General features: G+C 44.3%; 1 protein-coding gene across 11 annotated transcripts; it reads left to right on the top strand.

The window, feature by feature from the left end:
- Positions 1-180: 180 nt before the first annotated feature.
- TTLL3 (tubulin tyrosine ligase like 3) lies at positions 181-20,639 on the top strand. Of its 11 annotated transcripts, none has more exons than XM_074283973.1 (13): positions 181-1,135; positions 2,346-2,446; positions 2,589-2,760; positions 3,229-3,296; positions 3,488-3,616; positions 4,144-4,258; positions 5,013-5,135; positions 5,611-5,878; positions 12,914-13,062; positions 14,919-15,162; positions 16,101-16,536; positions 17,513-18,332; positions 19,732-20,639. In XM_074283973.1, exons 1-13 carry the CDS (start codon positions 181-183, stop codon positions 19,944-19,946), a joined length of 3,795 nt encoding a protein of 1,264 aa, XP_074140074.1. In that variant the 3' UTR covers positions 19,947-20,639. The 11 variants fall into 11 exon arrangements, with proteins under 11 accessions (XP_074140074.1, XP_074140075.1, XP_074140073.1 ...); XM_074283974.1 differs by having other exon boundaries at positions 2,586-2,760; positions 5,680-5,878; XM_074283972.1 differs by having other exon boundaries at positions 2,586-2,760.
- Positions 20,640-20,642: the final 3 nt, after the last annotated feature.

The raw sequence follows: 20,642 nt of genomic DNA, 5'->3' as shown, positions 1-20,642 counted from the left end.
GTCCATCCCCTCGGATTCTGAGATTGAAAGCTTGGGGCTTCAGGGCCTTCTCTTCAGCTTTGAGAACTGGGGCTCATCGGGGAGGAGTTGAAGCCCCAGTAAGCCGAGGCGTCCTTCCCCAAGGACGTTTCGGCATTAGGTTGCTATACCCAGCAGTCTCCTGGGGCAAACTCCCCGGGAATGAAGCGCGGGTGGAGGTGCCCGCGGAGGGCAAGCCGCCTCCAGCCCGCGGCGCCCGTCCGAACCTCCCCCTCCCTCCTTTATTGTGCCCCGGGGAGTGGTTTCCATAACTACGCTAAACAGAGGGCGGGGCCACGCTTGGGACCGAAGCGGCCCGGGCCAGAGCCGGCTGGACGAACCCTCCCCCCCCTCATCTCTCACGCTGAGGATCCGGCCTGTAAGGGGCGACGAGGGACTCGGACCTGTTCTATGCAGGGCCTTGGGGCTGCTGTTCTCTTGGGGGGCGGGGAGCTCAAGTCGGTGTACAAGGGGGACCCTTCCTGGTATGCAGAACAGAACCAGGCCGCTTGCTGCGGCGACCAGCTATGCAAAGGGCCCGTCTGGCCGAGGACGGGCTTCGATGCCGTAAAGCCCCAGCGTCCCGGCACTCTCGAGCCACGGGGGGACATCCCCAAGCCATGGCGCCCGAACTGCTACTGGAGCCGAAACCGGCTATCCGGGGCCGCCTCGCCCCGCCTCCAGGCTCTGCATTGGCCTGGGATCGAGTCGATGCCGTGGGGCCCCGGGAGCCTGAGCCGCCAGGCCACGAGCGCCCCAAATCCGAGGCCGCAGAGTCGACCGGGGTCCCGGGCCACCCCGAGTCCCGGGACTGCTGGGCGCGGAGCCGCCACCTCCTCAACAAAGGCTCCCGAAGCTTACTCCAATGGGGCCGGGACCGCGGGGACCCTGGGAGTGCAACCGCCCGCGGGAGTGCAGCCGCCCCCGGGCGGCCTGGGTGAGTCCCCCGGGCTGCCTTCCCGCCCAGCAGACAGCTCGGGGGCTGGGAGCCTGATCCAGGCTCCTCCGGCGCCCGCGGACCGCGATAGCAAGGCCAAGGTTCTCCGCCAGCCTCGGCCTGAGAACAGCGTTGTGCCTCCGAGGCGCCCGCACGCTCTGAGCAAACTGCGGCGCGAAGGTGAAGTCCTACGTGGGCCCCTGCACTCCGCCTCTCTCTCCCCTCCCCCCTACCAAGAACCGGGTGGGGGTGGGAGGTGTGGGCATGGGTGGAGGGAAGGCGCGACCTCCGGACGCGGAGGAGGTGGTGGCTGGGGGCAGGCGAGGGAGACGGAGGAAGGAGGCTCCGAAGTAGATGAGAGGGGTGGAGTGGGGGGAGGGAACGGGATACAGAGCGAGAGAAGATTGGGGCAGGTATCAGGAGGTAGGCGGGTGGAGGAGGAGACGGGGAGGGCACTGGAGGGGGAGAGAAACGGCTGGGGAAGAAGACGGTCAGCAGGTGGAGAGAGGGCACGCGAGATGTGCTAGATGGACACGGACTGGACACTGAGAGGGAAGAGGAGGAGACCAGGTGGAGTACAGATGGGGCAGGAGCCGAGAATGCAGAAAATCATGTGGAGCTCGAGGCTCTCCATGGAAGGGAGGGGGATCAGGGAGAGATGGAGAGATTCGGGGGTTAGAGGGAGGGTGCAAGCAATGCCTTCTACGAGAGGTGACAGGGGGTGAAGAAAATGAGATGGAGGGGTAAGGAAAAGATTGGATGGGGAGGGATAGGGGAAAGGATTGGATAGAGGGGGCCAGCAAATAGACGGATCAGGACTTGGGGAGAAGGGGATTGGAGGAGAGAGGATCAGTTGTGTGGAGGAGAATTAGGAAAGCCTTTTTAGAATGAGGTTATTTGGGACTAGTTGACGGGAAGGAGATGGAGGAGAGAACCAATTATATAGATAGGAGATCCAGGGAAGGAACTAAGGTGTGTGAATGGTTTGTGGCATGGAAGTTAATATAGATAGGACTGGAGGCTGAGAATTGAGAGAAGCAAACAGGAAGTGTGGGAATGGAGGCAGAGTTTGGGAGCCGGGGTTATTAGAGCAAAGGACTTAAAGAGAAATCGTGCGTGTCTGGATGGAAACAAGGAATGGAGAAAAGGAACCAACAGATGGTGGAAGCGGGGGGATGGAGAATAGGAGATAGATGAAATAACAGATGAGGTAGAAAGATAAACAGGCCGTACATTGAGAGGGAGAAAAGCCAAGCAATGGGAGGATGGAAGGACAGGAGTAAACCTGGATTCCTCAGGTTGGGGTAGAGAATTAGACTGAACAGAAGAGGGTTTGGGAAGAGAGCTTGGCATAAGAGCTTCCAGGATCTATCTGGCTGTCTCACTGTAGGCCCCCAAGCTCCGGTGTCTGTCTGGAAAGGGTTCCCTGGGGCCCCACTCAACATTGACCGGCTTAAGAATGCCAAGATCGTGGTGCAGAGAGCCATCAAGGTCAGAGGTGGGAAAGAAAGGGGAACAGGGACACCTGGCAGAGTCAGGGGGAGACTGAGGTGGAATAAGGCCTCAGGGAGTATTGACATTCTATCTACTTCCTCAGCCTCCTTCTCCCTTGCCTCCCTTCACCCCATAGCAGAAGAAAGTCTTCATGATCCAGGGCCGCTACCCCGTGATCCGAGGGATCCTGCGCCGAAAAGGCTGGGTGGAGAAGAAGATTCCCCATGTAACTACTCCGCCAGCATTGCCTCCCCCTAAGGAGTTGGACAGTTTGGGATCTACAGATGATATCCCAGAGGAGTGTGATGAAGGTAAGGATGATTGACTCATGTTCTTTCTCCCCCCAACTCTGGGGCCAAATGATCAAGGTCCTGAGATGGGGCGTGAGTTCAAAGCTAGAGCCATGGTGGGGAGTGGAGATGAAAAATCTAACCAGCAATCCCACTCCTCCCTTAGCCCCTGGCTTGTTTCTGGGGGTAAAAGATTAAAAATGAATATCCAGACTGCCCTTGAAAGGAAACGATGCTGAGGAAGAGCTTGTGGGTGAGGGGTTTGTGGGAGTTCTGCCAACCTGTCAGTGGTGTTGGAGTCCTGGGGGAAATCCCGAGCCAGCAGAAGCACCACCTTATGCCACAGATCATCCACTGAATGTCTATTTGGATCCTTGTACAAAGGATCCAATTGTAACCTTTTTTTTGACACCAATTGAGACTCTGAAAGGAGGAGTAAGGTGGAACAGAGTGGAGCAGCCTCACCTATTGGGGGGTTTTGTCCTCTAGAGGAAGAAGAAGATGACGAAAGTCAACAACCAGACCTTGAAGATATGGATGGCACTCATGACCTTATGGTAATGGGGGGAGGGGCCCCCTTTCCCTACCATTTAGGGATCAGAGAATCTATTCTCCCAGTGAATCCCTCCAGGATATTTAAAGGGACTGGTTAAAAAAAAAAAATGGGTTGCTCAGCTGACAGGTTATAGAGGGATAGGGGGAGAACGACCTTCTCTTCCCCCCTTCAACTTTCTCCCTTTTGTCCTAGTCCCGAATGGTTCGGAATGAGGTGCCCTATTTCATCTGGACTACCCGGAGGGATGTGATTGACTGCCGCTTTCTCTGCAAAGAGCAAATGATAAATCATTATGCTCGGGCAGGCTCCTTCACTACCAAGGTGGGATCTCTTAGAGGGGGGCATTGGGGAGGGAAACCATACCAGTGGGCAGGGCAAGCCAGACTTACTCAGTACCCCTCCATTCGGGTGCGTGTAGGAAAAGGAAACACTCCTAGCCCTGCCAGTCAGTCAAAGCATTAGCGCTTATAAAAGAAGCAAAGATGTAGTCCCTGCACAAGAGAGTATCAACCCAAGACAAATGATTCAGTCCTAAATTATGAGATAGACCGCAATGTAGAATTGTCAGAGTTCAAAGGAGGCCATAGAAGATGGTGGCATTCCAGGCATGGGGAGAAGCATAACCAAAGGTGTGTGGATAGAAATGAGCAAAGTTAGGGCAGAAAAGACAGACCATCCTTATTGCAATGGAACACCTGTGGGTGTCTAGCAATCTAGACACACCCTCAGCTCACTGCTGGTCCCTTCATTGCTGGGAAATAGGTAGAAAGCACGAGTGAATCCCCGAAGTCAATTTGGCCAGCTCAGGGGAAATCCTGTCCTGTTTCCCACCCTGGCTGATTTCCTAGGTTGGCCTGTGCCTCAGTCTCCGGAACCTGCCCTGGTTTGATGAGGCAAATGCAGACTCCTTCTTCCCACGCTGCTACCGCCTGGGAGCCGAGGATGAGAAACAGGCCTTCATGGGTAGGGTGAGCCCCTCTCCCCCAACTCCTGATCCTCACTTCCTCAGACCAGGGAATCGCCCCATTTGGGGCTAGAGAATTCTCTGACCAGAGTTCGGATATCCCTTTCCCTGTCGGATTTCTGCTATGATCCTGTCTGCTAGGTCTTGTTCTTTTCCACATCATACCTTTCGCATGATGCTCACAGTACTGAACTAGCTGAATCATATAGATCAGGTTCTTGGCAGGAATTGGTGGCCAATTCTCAGCTATGTTCTAGATCTGTACTAGGTTCCCAATTTGGGCTGGGTCTTAGAACCACACCAACGGACCAGGTCTAGAATGATGAGGTGTTTGGGTTAGCTTGATTTTAGATCTGTGCTGGGTCAGAGCACAACACTGGCTTCCAGGTTTAAAATGGGCTCTAAATTCACATTAGGCACTAGATCTGTACTTGATAAGTTCCAGATCTGTACTTGCTGCTAGGTGTTGTGTGGGCACTAAATTCAAACTAGGAGAATAGGACTTGAGTTGCCTTCCAGATCTACAGCAGGTACGAGGTCTGGGTTATGCTTATGGCCCATACTAGATGCCAGGCCTATGTTTGAGGTATCAAGTCTAAATTTCTAGTCCAACAGTTGTACCAAACTCTGGAGACTTTTAGTTTGCTTCAGGAATAGAGGTTGGTCCCTCTGTCCCTCCCCCCACTCCTTCTGCGGCCTGGTGCTAAGGAGAGTATCCCCCACCCCTCCATCCCAACCCCATCCTGGGAGCAGAGGACTTCTGGCTGACAGCTGCTCGAAACGTTCTCAAGCTGGTGGTGAAGTCATGGAACCCTTATTTGGAAGAGAATGAGTCGACAAAATCACCCTCAACTTTGTTGGAAAAGTGCCTGGAAGGTAAGTCCCTTGGGTTAATCCTCCACATCTCTCCATCATTTGCTCAGTCATCTAACATGGAGTCCGCACCCACAGGGTCCGGCCCTGTGTCAGGCCCTGCTAAGGTTACAGGCCCAGGAGAATACATGCTTTTTGTCTTCTCATTGGGGAGGGCAGGACACATTTGCATTAACAGAAAAACCAAAAGCAAGCAGTTGCATGTGATCCAGAATCCCTTGTACCCAAATTCTGAGGGATACAAAGCAGTATAGCAAATTCTGGGGGGCTACTCTCAAGACTCCAACTCCAAACTCTTATGGTTTTCTTCCCTGCGCCATAGACCTGAAATTCAAGAGGTCTTGACCGTCAGGGACTCAGGTAAACAACTTTGATATCAAAGCTTAACTAAGCTCCAAGAAACCATGTGTTATACCTCTACTTTCCCTTCCATGTGGAAGAATTTCCCTGCTTTCTTTTTCTTTGTGTGTGTACATAGGGCAGAAGTTGGCCACAAGCATCAGTTCTGCCTTCAATTTCCTTCCTTCTCTTCCACAATTACCCCCAGAATTTCCAGGGGGGAAGCATCATAAAAAAACAGAAGTCAAGGAGGTGTCATCAAAGCTGATTGAGGACGCACTACAGGCCTGTGAAGGTCATCTCAGCAGTTTGGCCCATGAGGATATTGATAACACTATGGAGTCCCCAATGTCCCTGACCCAGGCTGATTGGGCCTTCTTTCTCCAGCAATACTACCAAGTGATCCAGTAAGTGTGTGTTGGGACAGGAAAAGCACAGGTGGACCCAAAGACCTGGGGAGGGAGGGGGTCCCATTGTGGGACTGCATCTAAGATATTACTTATAGAAGCACTGGAAACATCACATTAGACTCAAATTGGACAATACATTGTTGCTTATAGAATGAATTGTATGTAGGAAAAATGTAAATACTATGTAGGAATCATCTGTCTCTTGCACAAACAAGATGGTGTGGGATCCCAGGGTATTTTCCCCTTTCTGATTTGTATCTTCAAAGAAAGATGGCCAGGAGTACAAGTAGTTAATGTCCCGGTAATTGTGGTGATGTACTGTTGCAGAATCCAGAAAGAAATCACACCATTAGGTGAGTTGAGTAACCTTTGTCGCAGATTCAGCCTGGAGCTATACCTGATTTTTCCAGATGTACTTACTCTCCATATCCCCAATATACCTAATATGAGTATGGTCCTAGAAACAATATCCAAAAGCTGAAATTGTGAGCAGTTAACTGGGGCCCTGTTGCTGGGCAGCTATTGAAAATGTTACTCTCTTCTGGATTAATCAAGTGCCAAGATTGGGCAATCAATTATGTATGTATCAGGCACTGAGAAGTATCAAAAAGACATAATGATATTAATCCTTTCTTTAAAAAATCTACCATATAGAAGAGGAGATGAAACAGATAGAGATAAAAATATAACTAACAAGTCCTCAGGAGTAAATAATGTGTGAATATCTATTCAGTAAATCCCATGGGATCAGTGCAAGGGAGGAGAATCCTCTGGAATAATGTGGACAAGGAAGCTTTTATGGAATAAGTGGATTTTATTTGATCGACAATAGGAATCTTGGGTTGGTTGGTGTTTGTTAACGTGGAGGAATGACATAATAAAAGTTGTATTTTAGGAAGCTTAATCCAGATTGTGTAGGCCAGATTGGAGGTGAAGAACCTAGAGGCAGACTGAGTTATTAGGAGATGACAAGTAACTGGTGATTTGGCTCTACACTAGAGTAGTGGAACTGGGGTTTTTAATTGAGTAAGTGCAGTGCAGAGAACTAATAAGTCATTGGTTTGTATGCTTTCTTTGGTCAACAAATGATTTATGTAGTAAACCAATGTTATATATACATAGAACCAGGTATTTTGTACAAGTTGCTAAATTCCTCAAAATATATCTCTTTTTGCTTTTCATAGTTCAAAGACTATTTCAAAAAGTCTGTTCCATTTCTTTTTATCTTCAAAAAAAAATTAGTGTTATCTTTTTTTTTTTTTACATTTTTTACATCTGTTTTTATATTATTTTTTTTTACATTTTTTATATTACCTTCATTTCTGGCTATATTCCTGTCCCTTCCCATCTAGTGAACCATTCCCTATACTAAAAATTTTTAAAAGAATAAGGGGAAAAATAAAAGAGGTGAGGGATCTTAGAAGGCCAAGGTGGAGATTATGTGCCAGGCTTGAAGGATGGCTGCTGCAAAAGCACAGAGATGACAGATAGATTGCTGAATGTAAAGAACAGAAGGAGGGCCATAATATCAGTTTAATCAGACCATAATATAAAGGAAGAGTATAATAATTTTCACGTCATCACAAAGGAAGGAGTTACTTTGTCTTCTCTGAAGCAATCAGTTTCTTTTGATTGTTTTCATTTTCATAGGATCATAGACTGAGGGATCTTAAACTCTTTGTCAATTTCAATCTCATTTTATAAATGAGAATACTGAGACCCAAACTAAGAGACTTACCCCAGGGTCACCCAATTAATAAACGTTGAGGCAGATTTTGAGTACAGATCCTCCTAACTCTAAGTCCAGGGCCCTGACACTAAATCAAGCTATCTCTCTCATTATTTATGTCAGTCTGTTTATATATAATTTCTTTCTGTGTATACACACACACTTTCCCTGATACTATTTGCTTCTCTTTGTATCTGCTCATATGAATTTTCCCCATGCTTTTCAAATCCTTTATTTTCATCTTTTCTTATCACACAGAAATACATTCACATACCAATTTCTCAATTGATGGACATCTACTTTGTTTCCAGGTCTTTTCTTCTTAAAAAAAAAAATAATAATAATGTAACTATGTACATTTTAGCATGTGTGTAGCCTTTTTTTCCTGCCTTGGTTCTTCTTGGGGTGTATGCCTAGAAATGAAATCCTTGGGTGAAAGGGGATGAATATCTTAGTCATATTTTTAAAAATATAATTTCAAATGGTTTTCCCAAACTTGAGCTGGTTGGACCAGTTTACAATTCTGTCAATAATGTGTTTGTGTCAAAAGTGTGTTTGTCTTTCTATAGCCCTTTCATCTTTTCCCATTTTTTTATTTTTGACAATTTTCTGGCTATGAGTAAAACTTTAAATTGTTTTTGATTTGTAGTTATTTTATTAGTAATTAGTAATTTTAAAATATATGAGCCTGCTTAAAGTCTTTTCATTAAGTAGGCAAGATACAGATAGAAATTAACTCAATAATCAATTAATAAACAAAACTATATATTTTTTTATATATCAATATTACATTGAATCAATAAAAATATATAAGTAGTGTAGAGAAAAGGACACTTTGGAAGGTGAATAGGAAGTTTCTCATGAAGAAGAGGGGAAAAAAAAGGAAGATGTGGGAAGAGCTTAGTTACTGACCTGCTAAAATATCATAGCTATAAGATGACTCTAAGACGTGGCATCTTCATTTTATGAGGAAATGGAGGAAAAATATAATAAGCCCTGGATTACAAACAGAGCCAGTTTACCACTGAATGACCTGACCCATTCTAATAGGAGGTACAGGCTTTGGAAGCAAGTTATTATTTGTTCCAGGTATTGATAGATCTGTGGAGAAAAATGAATCCCTCCTCTTTGGTATCTTCATTAGGGTGTAGAGTGTCAGTCAGTCAAGAAGCATTCATCAAATGCTATATAATCATAAACACTGTACTGGACACCAGAAATACAAAAGATAATCAAGACAGTCCTTGGGGGCTTATAGTCTACTGCAGGCACAAAACATGTGCGTATATAAATAAACACAAGATATAGACCAAATTAGTACAAAAGCAGTCAAGGACCAGAAAGAACTGAATCCAGAAAGGCTTCTTGGAGGAAGTGGTACTTGACCTGAGTCTTGAAGAGAGTTAGGGATTCTAAGAGGCAGGAGTGAGAAGCCTAGAGGGAAGGGAAGCAGGATGTCCCATACAAGGAACAAAAAGCAAGGCATTTGGCCAAAGCATACACAACAGAAAAATAGGTATAATCTGCCTGGAAGGATAGATGGAACCCTTATCCTATAGGACTTTAAATGCCAAAGAGAGGAGTTTGTGTTTTATCCTTAAGTCTTTTTATCAACTCTTCCCTGGTATATCAAAGTAGCCTTCTAGTTGTTCTCTCCTCCGAGGTCTCTGCCTCATCCTCCTACACAGTGGTCAAGATACCATTCCTAAAATGCAGGTCTGCATGTCATTCTGTTCCATAAACCCCAGTGACTCCCTATTACTTATAGTTCCAAATAAAATCTCTGATATTTCAAGCCTTTCACAACATGCCTTTAACCTACCTTTCCAGGATTATTTCATGCCATATGTATCCATCTACTCTTTGGTCCTGCCAAATGGATTCTTATTCTCTCCCTCCTTTTGTTTTTGTGTAGGTTATTCCCCTCCTCCTGCAAATGCCTGGAATATACTCCTTCACCCCTGCCCCCTTCAGACACCCTAATTGCCTTCCAGGTTCAGTTCAAATAACATTTCCTAAGGAAATCTTTCCTGATTCTTTAAGCTATTAGTCCCTTCCCATTGAAATTACCTTGAATTTAACTTGTCTCTCTTTTGTTATCTCCCTATAATGCGTATACATCTTCTTTCAGATAGAATGTGAGCTCCTCAAGGACAGAAATGATTTCAATTTTGTTACTGTATCCATGATGCCTGGAACATTGTGGGTACTTAGTAAATATTTATTGATGGTTATAGAGAATCACCAAAAGAATAAAGGATTATCTGACTGCTCCTCAGAGAAGGGATGGGAAAGTGGGTTCAGATTGGAAGTAAGGACATCATTTATCTGTTCAGTGCTTAACACAGGGCCTAGCACATAGTTGATGCTTACTAATTGTTCATTCCTTTCTTTTCCCCTGTACTGTCCCAGATGAGAGATGACCAAAGCTTGAATTAGGCTAGTAATTGTATGAATAAAGATAAGGGAATGGCTGCAAGATATATTATGGTATTAGAATCTTCAAGACTTGGTAAATGATTGGATTTGCGGAATGAGTAAAAGGGAAAAGTAGAAATGACTCCATGTTTTGAAAGTGGGTGTTAGGAACAATGGTGATATCCTCAAAAGGAATAGGAAAGTTTGGAGTGGGGACTGATGAAGGGAAAAAAGAGAATAAATTTCATTTTGGACATGTGGAATTTTAAATGCATTTGAGTCATCTAAGTGAAGATGTTCAGTAGGCAGCTGGCATTGTGAAACTGGAGTTCACAAGAGACTTTAGAGTTGGATATGTAGATTTGGGGATCATTTGCATTAAGATAATTGAACTCAGGGGAGCTGATGAGATCACCGAGAGAGGGCATGGAGATAGGCTGGTCTGATTTTAGGTGCTTTGTTGTTCACTTAACTTTAACTGTTTTTCTTGGTTACTAGGAAGTGTTTAGTGGGAAAGGGATTATGTATACTAGGAAATAACTTATGTAAAAGATTTTTATAAATTTATATATTTATTGGAAGAAGGGAAGGAAGGAAAAAAGGAAGCAGAAAGAAACAAAGGAAAGAAAGATATCTAGCCTGCTATAAATAAAATCTAGGTGAATACTCCCTAAGGAAAGCACATAGATGGAACAAACAGGTAGTTTTCCATTGAGAGTTGCTAATAAGAATGACAAAAGATTGTAGATTTTACTTTCAGCAAATATAAGAGCCAAGTTGCCTTTTTCAGGGATCTGGCAGGAATATTCTATGTGTTTCTGCCATTGCCAAAGGATAATTATTTATGCACAAAATGTGAGTTAGTCTCTCTTGGAGGAGAAAAGGACTGGAGGAACACTTATCTAGACTCTTTAGTTATCAGAGAGAACTGTGTTAAAAAAAAAAAAGTAGAACAACACAGAAGAAAAATAATCTGAAGAGACAGAGCATATATTATACAAACCTGTGACCTGCAATTGGAGAATATGACAAAGAGAAAAAGGGGAAAAAGATCACTGAGCTTTGGAATTTAATAACAGATATAAGATTTCTGTAGAAGAGGGGTAGCTAAACCCTCTCAAGAAAGAAAAATCTTTCATGCTCCAGGAAATGATACCATGGATGTCACCAGTGCCAGAGGAGAAGAATGATCCTATAATGTTCAAAAGAAGCAAAGAAGGGGAGTGGTTGACAACTCCTCAATGAAGGCTCTCAAGGCAACTGTTTGTCAACCTGACATAAGTAATAGAGAGGTCTGCCTTTGATATCTAAGATGTGAAGGAGAGCTTTGATAGAATAGCTAAAACTGATGACTACTGATCTATCCCTGGTGACTTAGTGAGGACATATGATGCTACCAGATGGAACCCAGGAAGTGCTGCCAAGTGTTAGGAAGTCCTGAACAAGAAACTGAATCCTTAGGGTGTGTGTGTTTTCATAACAATTACTGAGTGAAACACAGGCTCTAAAATCTGGAAAGGGAATAATGGATTAAGAAACTTCATTTTCTGTCTCTTGTTGACTCAGGCTGACAAATAGCTGCCTTTAGACTAGGACAGTGGTGAGACAGGGCATGCATACTAACTGTCCTTCAAGGCTTATTTTGATTGGCCCCATAGGGTAGAACCAGGAGCAATCAGTAAAAGTTGTACAGAAAGAGAGATTTCAAAACTAAATAAGGAAAAAGTTTAGAGCTCTCCAATAGTGGAGAAAGTGCCTTGAAAAGTTTTTCCTTGGATGCTTTCAAGCACAGACTAAATAATCTTTTGTTGGGAATGTTAGAGAAAATTCAGGCATGGTTTAGGCCACATAATTATAATTATATATAATAGCTAATATTTATGTAGCACCATGTACATAACACTATGTTAAACATTTTACAGTTAATTATGACATTTGATCCTCATAACAACCTTTTTGAAGTGGGTGCTATTATTGTTCCCATTTTACAGATGAGAAAACTGAGAAAAACAGGCGTTATGTGGCTTGCTCAGAGTCACATGGGCTTTGATATCCTTTGCAATTCAGCTTCTATGATTCCATGAATCAGATAAGTTGAATTCAAGTCTTAGCTGTGTGTGATCTTAGAAAACTTGTCTCTTTGGGTGTTAAGTTTGTACATTTGCAACATGAGAAAGGATTTCTAAAGGTCTTTTCCAGCACATATCATCCTGTTGTAGTGTACACAGATAATGTTTGAACATCTGGTAGAGCCTTTCTCCCTGGGTCAAATGAAAGAACTTAAATAAAACTGTAAAGAGAAGAAACCTTTGGGAAGAAATATGGGACTTTTTTGTGTGTTTTGGGGAACAAGTTTGCCTTTACACAAAAACCACAGCTATTAGTCGGGTTAGTAAGTTAAGTGTTTATATTTCTAGAACATAATCTATAGTAAGATCTTAATTGCATGGAACAGATTAATTGCAAAAGGAGTTAGAAAAAATGTAATATATATGGGTTAGAATACACAGAAAGTTGAATTTTAAATAATGAAATAGTGCATATGTACTTTTGAATAGGATATAGATTGTGAAAGGGGATGGAAAGGAGGTAAGAAATGAGCTAGTATATCTTATTCAGAAAAGAAAGGTCTTGACTTTTCCCTTGTTAATTAGAAAATTTTATTTAGAGGAGACTGGAATATTAGGAACTCCTTTAAATTAATTAGACTGAAGGAGATATGTGATTTTAAGAGTTAGATGGACAGTCTCTGGGTATGTGGAAGTAAATGAGATATCTGCAATTGAAAGATCTTCCTAGATTCCTAACAGGGCCCTATGGACAGATGAAAGGACAAAAGGACTGCTTCCCAGCCCCACTCTGAGCAACTTATCATTTTCCCACAGTGAGGGGGCTGAGCTAAAGAAGGTTGCCTCTCAGATCCAGCGTTGTGAAGACATCCTTCAGCAGCTGCGAGCAGTGGTGCCTCAAATTGACATGGAAGGAGACAGAAATATCTGGATCGTGAAGCCTGGAGCCAAGTCTAGAGGTCGAGGTAAGGGAAAATAGAGATTTGGTGGGGGGAAGGAGGAATTATTGGTCAGCAGGATTAGGTTGAGAAAAACCTCATGTTCTTCCCTGACATAATCTCTGAGTCAATGATGCAGATGACTAAAGAAATACCCTTGAATTTTTGATTCATGTGAAGAAATAAGCATCAAGATCCCAGTTGCATTTAATTTTTTTAACAGAATCATTGTGCTGAGCTATGTTCCCTATTTACTGCTACTACCTCTGTTCACCAATCTGTAGAACCTCAGAGAATCATATGGTCTTTTCACTGGAAGAGATGAGCGGCCTCAGTGTGATATCTTAGAAGCTACACAAGACTTGAAGTTGAAGCTCTTGGACTTACCATACTGTGTGAACTTAAGCATATCACTTTTCTTGGTCTGTCTCCTCCTCTGTACAATAGGGAAGATGATGGACCAGCTGAACTGTTACCAGATGTGACACTTTATCAGCTTTACCCTTCTTAGACTAGTCATTGGGTCACTGGTCTTCATCTCAGAACCTGATTTTTTATCCATAAAATGTGAAATTGCATTACTTCACAGGCTTGTTATTAGTAAAGCATTTAGAAACTTTGTAAAGCACTTAGTAAATGTGAACTATTCTGTCTCTGTTTCTACTATCTGTGGGGCCAGCTTTACTCATTGGATAATGGGCATGGGCATAGGACTAGGGGAAGATCTGCATACCTGAGAACACTGCTTGAGAGGGCTGAATTAGCTCCAGCATGTGACTAAATATCAAATGTACCAGAAACAGCATATTCAAAAATGCCTCACCTTCAAAGTGGAGTGGCAACAATATTTAATCCATTGTTTGAGATGAAGACATGATGCTAGAAATGGTTGGTGGGCCTCATCATATTTGAGTGTATCCATTCAGATGGAATTTATCCAAGAATTAGGCTCAGATTCCATCCTTTTCTGAGGGAGGGGAAACTAGGCATGCAGAACACTACATAGTGTCAAATTTGATTGATGTATGGATTGGTTTTGGAAAAATGCCTTTCCTTTCTTCTCTTATCCTTTTTTTTTTCTTTAAAAAGGGATGGTATGGTGAATGGAGAAGGGATAGACTGGGAAATTAAAGTGATAGAAATTTTCCAAAATCAATAAACATTAGGCTCATGTTTTGTAGAAGGAAAAAACACAAAGCTGACTCAATCAAGTGTGGTATGAGTGTTGTTCTGTAAGGAATTATAAATAGAAAGGGTTCAAGATACATGGGGCATGTGTATGAACTACTACAGAGCAAAGACAATAGAACCAAGAGAACAATGCACCCTGTGCTTACCAGAGTGTAAAACATTAAAATGCTCCTACTCCGAGTTTTAATTGCAAAGAATATACCTCTTCTCTTGAGACAGAGGTGTGGATTTTATAGATATATGCTATCATACACGGTCACTTTGTAGAGTGGGTTTTGTTCATATTTTTACTTATTTCAAGGCTAAATTTAATGGAGATACTCTAGAGAAATTATGTTGGGGAAAAACCCCACAAAAGTTATTAATTGGAAAAATTAGTCTTATTTACATTAGTCAGGGCAGCTATGTGGCTCGGTGGCTAGAACACTGCCTGAAATCAGGAAAACCTGAGTAAATAATCTAGTCTCAGAACCATGTGACCCTAGGCCTCAGTTTCTCATATGTAAAATGAGCTGGAGCAACCTCTCCTGGATCTGTGTCCAAAGGGAAAGAAATAGGATCATAAAGAGTCAGGAATGACCAAAAGGACTGCCCCCAGACCCGGAGAGCTCCACCTCAGGGATGCTAGTGCCCTGGCCCCCTTGGGGACTCCCAGGATCTGAGCTCTGTTCTTCCCCTTTTCTCTCCCTCAGGCATTGTGTGCATGGACCACCTAGAAGAGATGCTGAAGCTGGTGGACTGTGACCCCATGATCGTAAAAGATGGCAAGTGGGTGGTACAGAAGTATATTGAGCGGCCCTTGCTCATCTTTGGCACCAAGTTCGACTTGAGGCAGTGGTTCCTAGTGACTGACTGGAACCCACTCACTGTGTGGTTCTACCGGGACAGTTACATCCGCTTTTCTACCCAACCTTTCTCCCTGAGGAACCTGGACAGGTAAAGCTGGGGATGGAGGAGCTTAGGCCCAAGGAAGGTAGATCACAATGTCCCCCACCTCTCCTTGATTACTGGTTTCACCACCTAGGTTTGGCAGGAAAGGGGGAAAGGATAGGACTGCTGAGCAATTGAGAACTGAGAGATCAGTGAAGGGTTGGACTGAATGGAGAAGTGACATGATATAGCAGGCAGAATTCACAACTTGGTTTGAAAAGGGACCTTGACCCCTTTCCTGATTCAAACATTTCCTAGTTGTGTGACTTTTGATAAGTCATGTAACCTCTCAGCCTCATTTTCCTTATCCATAAAATGGGGATAATATTACTTACACTATTTGTCTCATGGAGCTATTGTGAAGAACTCCTTTGTAAATCTTGAATGTAAATGTGAATTGTTACCAAGGGTAACATGGTAAGGTAAGAATGACTTGGAATCTAATGTAGTTATTAACGTAGAACTACAAAATATTAGAATCTTGAAGAATTTGGAGACCAACTAATCCAATGGCAGAAAGAGATTGAAATCAATTTGCCTAAGTTTAATTGCCCAGATTTTGCACCCAATTCTTGTGTTTAGGTTGCTGCCAAGTCCCTTTAGACTTAACTCTTCCCAAGTTAATAGTCTCTGAAAGCAGTAGCTTACCTTGGACTGGCATCTAGAGAGCTGAACCTTCATTGGTTCTGGGAACTGTAAAAGGTTTGACATACTGACCTTTTGGTCTAAAGCAGGAAAACATCAGATCTATCCAGAGCTGACTTTGAGTTCTTAGAGGGAGAGATGACCCAAGACTGGCCACTAGGGCAACTCTAGGCAGAAGCAACCAGAACCCACAGAACCAGGTCAGAATTGGGCTCTGTTGTCTCTTTCCTTTCTTTCCCCCTTCCTCCCAAGATGGCAAAGGAGGGAGAGGGCCTTAGTTTCTCCTCCTTCTCATTTAGTTCTGTGCATCTCTGCAACAACTCAATCCAGAAGCACTTGGAGAATTCTACCAGTCGTCACCCCCGGCTGCCCCCCGACAACATGTGGTGTAGCCAGAAATTTCAGGCTCACCTGCAGGAGGTAGGGGCACCTGAGGCTTGGACAGATGTCATGGTTCCAGGCATGAAAGCTGCAGTCATCCATGTACTGCAGACTTCTCAAGACACGGTGCAATCCCGCAAAGGCAGCTTTGAGCTGTATGGGGCTGACTTCGTCTTTGGGGAAGATTTCCATCCCTGGCTGATCGAGATCAATGCCAGCCCAACTATGGCACCTTCCACAGCTGTCACCACCCGACTCTGTGCCGGGGTGCTGGCTGATACATTGCGTGTAGTCATAGACCGTCGACAAAACCGAAACTGTGACACTGGTGCTTTTGAGCTTATTTATAAGCAGGTGAGATGCTCTGGAAACTTGAGGCCATCTAGCCTTCCCTTCCTTGGGTCTCCTGAGAGGAAAAGAAATATTATCCAACCTGTAGTTCCTTCTTTTAAAAGGAACCCTTGAAAACTCTGATGTTCTGATCAACCTCTAGTGTGCAAGACACAAAAGAGTGAGTGTGGAGTGAGGATACAGGAAAGTATGATCACTCCTGCCCTCTAATGATTAGCTGAGAAAATGAAACATGTATACATAGAAAAGAAAAAAGAGAATACCTAACTGCTAAAAGATGAGCAAAGACATTAACACTAAAAGGTTGAGGTGTCAATTGATGCAAAACTTTTTTTTTTAATTATCTTACAATTTCCTTTATCTATACAAAAGCATTTAAAATACAATTGCAGGTATTACTTTATTTTGAAATAAATTTTTTCATCCTATTTCCATTTTCTTTGCCTTATGGGGGGAAAACATTTCTAGATTCTAACCCATCATCAAAAGAGCAAAAGAAGAAAAGATCATTTTTGGCTAGGTTGGGCAGAAAAGTTCTCAACAGTTGAAAAAGGGTTTGAATTGGGTTTTGGGAGGAGGGGTGTAATTTTAGCAGTCAGAGGAGCATATTCTTGGTAAGAAGAATGAAACCGAGGTCCTGAAAGCACAAGATGTTCAGGGACCAGTAAATAGACTGGAAACCTGTCTTATCTGACACTCAGAGCAGTTGGTCAACTCCCAGTCCATAGGCACAACTCTCATTTCTTTGGGTAGAGCACTTTGGAGAACAGAATCCCCTTCCTCTAACAGGAATGTACCTCTTTCTTCCATCCTGATTTGACCTAGAGTCCCACAAAGTACCAAGTTAATCTTCCCAGGAAAGAGTTTCAGTTCCTAGCTCTCTCATGATTGTTTTTGCATGAAGTAGAGGGGGAGAGAGAGAGAGAGAAAGTTTCCTGGTGTTTGAGCCATCTATCCCACTAACATTTTTGCTCTCTAGGCAGCTGTAGAGGTACCCCATTATGTGGGTATCCGACTACTGGTTGAAGGCTCCCCTGTGAAGAAACCACTGACTGTCCGTCCCCGAAGAGTACCATCCCGTCCATTGCCACGTCGACGCCTTAGGGAGCCCAAAGAGGCAAAAGTGTCCACATCTGAATGGGCTATGAAGCCCATACCTGAGGAGGACCAAGAGTCTGACCCTGTGAAGGCTAAAGAGTCTGTCCCTGGGGAGGCTAAAGAGTCCTTGCCTGGGGAGATTAAGGAGTCTATGCCTGAGGAGGCTAAGGAATCTATGCCTGAGGAGGCTAAAGAGTCTGTGCCTGAGGAGGCTAAGGAGTCTGTGCCTGAGGAGGGTAAGGAGTCTGTCCCTGAGGAGGCTAAGGAGTCTGTCCCTGAGGAGGCTAAGGAGTCTGTGCCTGAGGAGGCTAAGGAGTCCGTGCCTGAGGAGGTCAAAGAGTCCATTCCTGAGGAGGCTAAGGATTCTGTGCCTGAGGAGGCTAAGGATTCTGTGCCTGAGGAGGCTAAGGAGTCCATGCCTGTTGCTTCCAAGTCAACAGGACTTTCCCACCATCACGGGAAAGCAGGCGGCAGGAAGAACCTGGGGCCCATTGAGAAAACAGACTCTTTAAGCTTGAGAAAGAAGAGAGTCATCAACAAACAATCTACAGAAACTATCCAGACCAGCTTCCAGAAATGGGATATCCACAATCCCAAGTTAAACCAGCTCCTCAGTGCATCTGCAGCACACCTTACCAGTCAGGGCAGGCAACTTCAACCCATGAAACCTCAGCTGCTTCTGAAGAATCCTGTAACTCTAGGTAGGGGTGACATTTATGCCCTTAGCCCACTTCCTCTTACTCTCCACCACCTTCCCCTCCCTGAGGTCTATGACCAGTCGAGTTAAGAGTCGGGGTCTTCACAGCTGATGCAATAGGTGTGACGTGTGACTGTAATGTAATGAGATTGGTTGATAAACAAAGGCAGGAGAAGCACTTGGAAATCAGTGACAGGCCCAGGGCTGGGTTTGTGACTGACATAGTCAGACCCAAGCTCAGAGCCTCTAAAATGGGAATGGAAAGTATCATGAGTGGGTGGATCCAGTAAGATGATGCCTGTAAAGCCCTCGGTGAATTATTTGACAAACATATCAGGACATAAGACATTCAATAAAAGAATAGTTTCTTACTATTCACTTCAGTGAGATCACTTTGGGAGGTTACATTTAACATTCCATCAAGGCTGCCATCACTCAAATTATTTTGGGAACTTTTCTTTGGGAATTGCCTTCAAAGCCAGATTATGAGCCATATGAGAAAATCAGTCTCTTTACTTTATAGTCACACCTCATTTTTAATCAAAAATGGTATTACCTACCTTGATCACCCACCTTCTTCACCAGACTTGGCTCCAAAAGGCTCTTGCCTGTTTCCAGAACTCAAACCCAACCTCAAAGGATGAAGATTTGCCACCTTTGAGGATATTCAAAAGAATCTACCACAGGCTCTGAATGCAATTTCCAAAGAGGAGTTCCCAGTGTGTTGAGTAATGGCGTCTCGTTGGAATGAGTGTGTAACCTCCTAAGTGACTACTTTGAAGGGAACAACATTCATTTGGACCTAAGTTCTGGTATGTTTGCAGCCCCTGCCATCCAGAGGGAGAGCAAACACACTAACACACAAACTAGGATGAAAAGTTAAGAGATGGAATTAGAGATACCAAACGAGTATAACAGACAAAAATATAGGAGCCATTTCCTGTTTCTTTGCAGGGAACACAGGTTGGTCTATTTATAGACTTACTGGATATTAAGTTAGAAGGAACTTTAAACCTCATGTCATCTAGTCTGGCCCCTTCATTTCATAAAACAAGGAAATGAAGACCCAGAATGGAGATGTGTTTTGCCTAAGGTCATAGCACTATTTCTTGGATTTAGATCACTTTTGGGGCTCCAGGGGGGTCTCAGGAACATGGGTGGGATCTCCCATCTGTTGACTCACTATAGGAAGGTTTGGAGAGAAAGAGCAAATCAGTCCACACACCATCTCCAAGCAGATCCTACTAAAATGTGCGTGCTTGGAGCTTTCTATGGGGTTTCCTTTGCCCTTTCTCACAACTTGTCATGTCTAAGCTGGGGGCCTCAAGAGGACATAGTCTATCTAAAAGCAGAAAAGAAACCCAAAGCTTCTAATTACCCTGCTTCTCCTTAATCTTCCACAGAGCCAGAGGGATTACCCTGCCTCCTTTCGAAGCCTGCGCTGCCAGATTCCCGAGTGCTCAACCCTCATACCTTCGTTCTCAGATTGCAGCTCCAAAAAACACCCATTTCCTGCAAGAACCTCAGTGCCACAGGCAGGGCCTTGCTTATGTTCCCGGCTCATAAGGAGCCTGTTCCCAATTGTGGGAAGCAGGCCAAGGTGGGCCCCAAACCCTAAGGGGCCAGGGAGGGGGCTGATTTGTGCTGAAAACTGGGAGCATTTGGGGAGGGGGTGGGAGGGGAAAGGGTTTCTCATAGTCAAGGCTGAGCCAATGGGAGATGACCCATGCTTGGACCAAGCCCCTTGGCCCCAGCAAGGTGTCCCCAATTTAGAGCCTTGACTGTGATCAAGCCCAAAGGAGTACAAGAGGCAAGTTCTTAAGTTTCACTCCAAAGCTGTTTCAGAGAAGTGGGAGGGAGGAAGGTAGGGAGGGAGGGAGGGAGATAACTGCCCCTTACTTAAACCTCATCCCTTCTCCTGAGAAATTCCCATCAGCTTTTTCCCATAGCCTCAAATGGCAGTTTTAGATCACTCAGAACTCCATCCACCCAAATCACAGAAAAAGGAAACGCCTCTGGCCCCCATTTGCTCGAAGATGAAATGCAACTTCCTACCACCTTTAACAACTCGAAGCCCAGGCTTGATAACTGACCAAATTTTACTGAAGGCTCTTAAAAAGAGTACCTATATTCATGGCTCCCACTGGCACCTGGCTCCCAACCTTCAACAGCCTGGAAGGGTTAGGAGAGAACTCCAGAAATTGGAGATCATGAAATTGGGACATTCTTGGCCATGCTTCTCATATTCCCCTCCCAAACTTAAATCCTGGCCAAAGAAATTCTGGGTAGAAAATAAATGGAACTGAGATACATC

Source organism: Sminthopsis crassicaudata, chromosome 1 (assembly GCF_048593235.1).
Source record: "Sminthopsis crassicaudata isolate SCR6 chromosome 1, ASM4859323v1, whole genome shotgun sequence".
In the NCBI taxonomy this organism is placed as follows: domain Eukaryota; kingdom Metazoa; phylum Chordata; class Mammalia; order Dasyuromorphia; family Dasyuridae; genus Sminthopsis; species Sminthopsis crassicaudata.
This window is presented reverse-complemented; position numbering and strand designations above follow the sequence as displayed.